The sequence below is a fragment of the Nicotiana attenuata genome, unplaced genomic scaffold (assembly GCF_001879085.1).
Source record: "Nicotiana attenuata strain UT unplaced genomic scaffold, NIATTr2, whole genome shotgun sequence".
Taxonomy (NCBI): Eukaryota; Viridiplantae; Streptophyta; class Magnoliopsida; order Solanales; family Solanaceae; genus Nicotiana; species Nicotiana attenuata.
In genome coordinates, this window is record NW_017676998.1 from 19,993 (window position 1) to 24,504 (window position 4,512).

General features: G+C 38.5%; 1 protein-coding gene across 1 annotated transcript; it reads left to right on the top strand.

Annotated features, from left to right (window-relative positions):
* Nucleotides 1-352: 352 nt before the first annotated feature.
* LOC109221283 lies at nt 353-1,091 on the top strand. Its single transcript, XM_019385748.1, has one exon. The coding sequence runs from the start codon at nt 463-465 to the stop codon at nt 868-870; it is 408 nt and encodes a 135-aa protein (XP_019241293.1). The 5' UTR covers nt 353-462; the 3' UTR covers nt 871-1,091.
* The last annotated feature ends 3,421 nt before the right edge of the window (nt 1,092-4,512 follow it).

Here is a 4,512-nt window from a genome sequence, read left to right on the forward strand (position 1 = left end):
CTCTTGTTCGGGTTATTTTATCGTATGCAGCTCGTATAACTTGGGATTCTAATATTCTTTTATGTTTAGCTTCTCTTCTTTATTCTGATGCTTCTCATTTAGAACATAAATTAAAATTTGTCGAATAGAAGTATGTCCAAAGAAAATGTCGCACAAGTTATGTGTGCAAAATGTAACTGTTGGAAGGATCATAAAAACAGAAGCAAAAGTCGGTCGTCGTGAGCCACACGGTCCCCACTCCCTATACATCTATCTCACACTGGCCAATGACTCATATTTCAAACACGTAAATTTTTCTTGACCCACACCCAACCTCCACCCGTGTGTATATATATTTCATATTCCCACTCACATGCATTTGTTCTTTAATTAGTCATATTACGTGACAAGCTAGCTATCTAGTCCAACACTATTTTTCCAAAGCATATTCAGTACTATATACTTCTATATACCTATCAAAAAATGGGTTTTACTGAGCCAGAAATTATGTGCAAGAAGCATCCAAATCATAAACCACAACCAGGAGTTTGTTCTTCTTGTCTTAGAGAAAAACTCAATAAGCTTTCTACTTCAACAACAACAATAATGCCACTTTCTTTGGCATCATCCTCTACTTGTTCTTCCACTTTTGATTCTCCCCGCCGTGGCGGCCACCGCCGGATCACCTCCGACGTTGTGGGTCCCTTCTCTTTCGTCAGCATCAGCAGCGTTGGCGCCGGAGGAGCGTTGAAGAAAAGCAGATCAATAGCTTTTGTTGCAAGATCAGTTTGTAGATCAGGTGGTTTGAACGGCCAAAAGAAGAAAGAAGGTTTTTGGTCAAAGCTGATCAGGTCAACGGGAAAAAGATCCAATAGGGTTCTTGTGCATTGATATATATATCATCTTTGTACGTTGTCAATAATCTATACTTGCTATAAAAGCTAACTTCAATCGTAAATTTGATCACCAATAAGCAATCCCGTTATGGTTAAATTTTCTTTTTAAAAAAGGAGAAAAAGAAAAGAGACGCATGTATTCTTTTTTATGGTTGTGAGCCGGTATTCTTTGTCACTTCATATATCTAGTTTTCTAAGACATTTCGGACTTTTAAACTTTTGCTCGCGATACATTTTAATTGAAATATGGAAGGTGAAATTTCCTTTTTTGCCAAATTATGCCATGCGCTTGAGATACATATTGCTAGCTATACACAAAGTGCTAAATCATAAAGTATAAGAACGAAATTTCACTTGGACTTCATTCTATTAACGTTGTCTTAAATTTCATGGAAGACAAAAAAATACTAGTACAAGATTTCTTCTCATATATCCAAGTCCTAGTGGATAGAGTTACTTGATACCTGCTGCTGGTGGGAGGTGGCATGCAGCGAAGCCACGTTGTTCTAAGGTTGTCAATTGACCACCCTTCTTCGAAAAATTACACTGTGTATATAAGCAAAATATTGGGTTTTAGAGATATATAACATATATTGAACACCCTTTGCCGGGAAACTTTTTTCATTTCTTTCAAGTTTGAACACTCTTATGGAAAGTCCTGACTTTGCCACTGATGGCAGGTATCTCACGGAATTAGTCGAGATGTTTGCAAGCTGCCCCGAACATTACAATTATTATTAAAAAAAAAAAAATTGTCTCAAACATAGAATAAGATCCCCACGTGTAACGATATGAAACTTTAAAAAGCAGGCCCATGTGCAGGCTGATTAATTATGTTGATAATTGATAAGACAGTTCAACACCTCCTTTGCGTTATGATTTGCTTAATCGTTCTCAATCTGTATCGCACCAACTCATTAAAGACCTCCATTTGACCAAAATTTTGAAAAGGAAAAAAGAAACAAAGTAAAAGGGTCAATTGGTGTAATTTCTTCTATATTTATGCTTCCATCTACGTTACATGAATGTGAGAGTTTTTTATTGCGCTAAGAAATTTAAAGATTGTAATACTTAATTGCTTTTAATAAAATATCTTGACTAGCTTAAAATTAAATGCTTTTAACGAGTGAAAAATATGTATGAAATATTAATTGTTGATGATAGGCTATAATTACGTATTTTAATCGATTATTACACTCTAATTTACTGCACTTTAGTTGAGTTTGCGCTTTAATCGCTAGTGTTTTGCACTAACAGTGTGTTTTATGCCTTGTAGGAGTAATTCCGAGCTATATAGATGTTATGGAATGAATTCAAGTGATTCGGAGCTTTGAAGTCTGAGTAAAAGCCCAAGGAATTAAGCCGGGATCGCATTCGGGGGTCAAATTTGATAATTAAGTACGAACGAAGACTCGAGGAGGCATATTGCGCACTGTCTAGTAAAATAGACATAACTTTTTTCTCAGAACTCCATTTGGACTCCACAATATATAGTTGGAAAGCTAACTCGAAGGACTACAACTTTCATGTTTTACATTTTTCAAAATTCCAAACAGAACAGGGTGAAAAATCGCGGTTACGGTAGGATCGCGGCAGAACACTGCTGCAGATTCTGAAGGCCACTCTGGCCGTGGTCCTGGCGTAACCGCGGTAGGACCGCGGCAGGACGCGTAAATTTCAGGGATCAAAGTGCAAAACACGGGATTTTAAGCCCTAAACCCTATATTAAACGAAGGAGGCCGGCCAAGAAAAGGAAGGAGGATAGATTTGAGACATAGATTCGACCTAAGGAGGCAAGAACACATTGGCAGCAAGGCGGAGAATTCTTCTACGAGTTTTTCCTTACTCTTCCTATTTTTCATTGTTGGTTATGACTTTTAGTATTGTAATTTTACATACTATTATGAATAGCTAATTTGTTATCTAGAGTTTTGATAGAACCTTTTGTAGGATAAATTCTTGTTATGTTTTTATATAATTGAGCCATAGCTTTTCTCTATTTGTTCAACTACGTTTATATTCTGGTTGATTGAAGAGCTCTCAATTAGCTGTGCCTATTTAGTATGCATAACTCGGGAGAGAGTGCATATTTAGGTAATTTTTGAACAACACCACTCCCAGAGTATATGAGGGATCAATAACCGAGGGTTTAAAGGTGGGATTAGGGATAACGAAGCCTTGGGTGCGATTCGAAGTGAGCTGTATTAAAAGCCAGCTAGCGTAGCTCGGGAGAGTGCGTCTAGTAAATTGGCGAACAAAGCTCGCATTTGCGGAACTTCGCATCTGCGAACTTCAATGTCGCGCCTGCGACATCGCAAAAGCGACCAAACGACCGCAGAAGCGCTTGTGGCTTCGCAGGAGCGGTTGCGCATGTGCGCTCCATTTCTCCGCAGAAGAGGAGTTTCTGTCCAGTGCCCAAGTCGCAGAAGCGACCAAAAATCTCGCAGAAGCGGCCTCGCACCTACGGCCCAAATTGCGCAGGTGCGATTACACCTAAATTTCTAGAATTTGCTTAAGTCCAGTTCTTGATCCGATTTCGATCCGAATCAACCTCGGGGTACTCGGGACCCCGTCCAAATATACCAACAAGTTCCAAAATATCATACGGACTTACTCGGGGTTTCAAATCACGCTAAACAACATCAAAATCTCGATTCACATCCCGATTCGGACTTATGAGTTTTTAAAGTTTTCAATTTACAAACCTCATGCNTTTTAGTTTTATTTGTTTATTTGAGAAACATGGCATCATGGAATTATGAGAATTTTGGTGTTGGTAATTCTAGTTTTAATCCTCCTTATGCATATTGTGAAGGAAACCACCCAGGAAAAAATTATCAAAATATTTCCGAGAGCAAGTTTTGTGCACTAACTCAATCTTATGTGTGGAATGTGTGTGATATGTGTGGTGGTCAAGATGGTCACTTTCATGGTTGTTCTTATAGTTCCTATCTTCCCCCAACCTCTTACTTTGATGGTTCTTCTTTTTCTTGTGAAGTTAATAGGAACATGGAACCCACGTATGAGGACCTGAAAAAGATCGAGGATATGCTAATGTGCCTTACGGAACAATATGATGAGATACAACTGCGGATACAAAGGCAAGGGGCAACTATTCACAACTTGGAGGCTCAAGCGAATAAATTAATTGAACCTTGTAAAGCGCAACAAGTTGACATTGCGGATAGTAGCCAATATGAGCATGAATTGGCTGTAGAAATTGCCATTATGATGGAGGATTTAAAAAAATACAAAGAGGAGGCTAGAGTAGAACACCAACAATCAATCGCACTAGATTTTGAGGATATCGATGTTGTAGAAGAGATACTAGAGTCAACCAAGGATAATGAGGATACATATTTTGTTGACTCTATTGTCATTAGTGTTGAGAATATAGAGAGTCCCAATGTTCATGTAGTTGAGCGCATTGGTCCTCACTCCAAGCATTTTTCCACATTGTGTTTAGATGATGATATGTAAATAGAGTCGTCCGAGCCATTTGAGGAGTCGAGGAATGAGGAACAAAGTGCTTACATTCTGGAATTCTTCTTGCCAGAAAATCGGGATTACACACCTCATCTAAAGGCCAAGAAGTGCAGAATACTACATTATTTTATTGGGTCAGCCAGATTCGTTC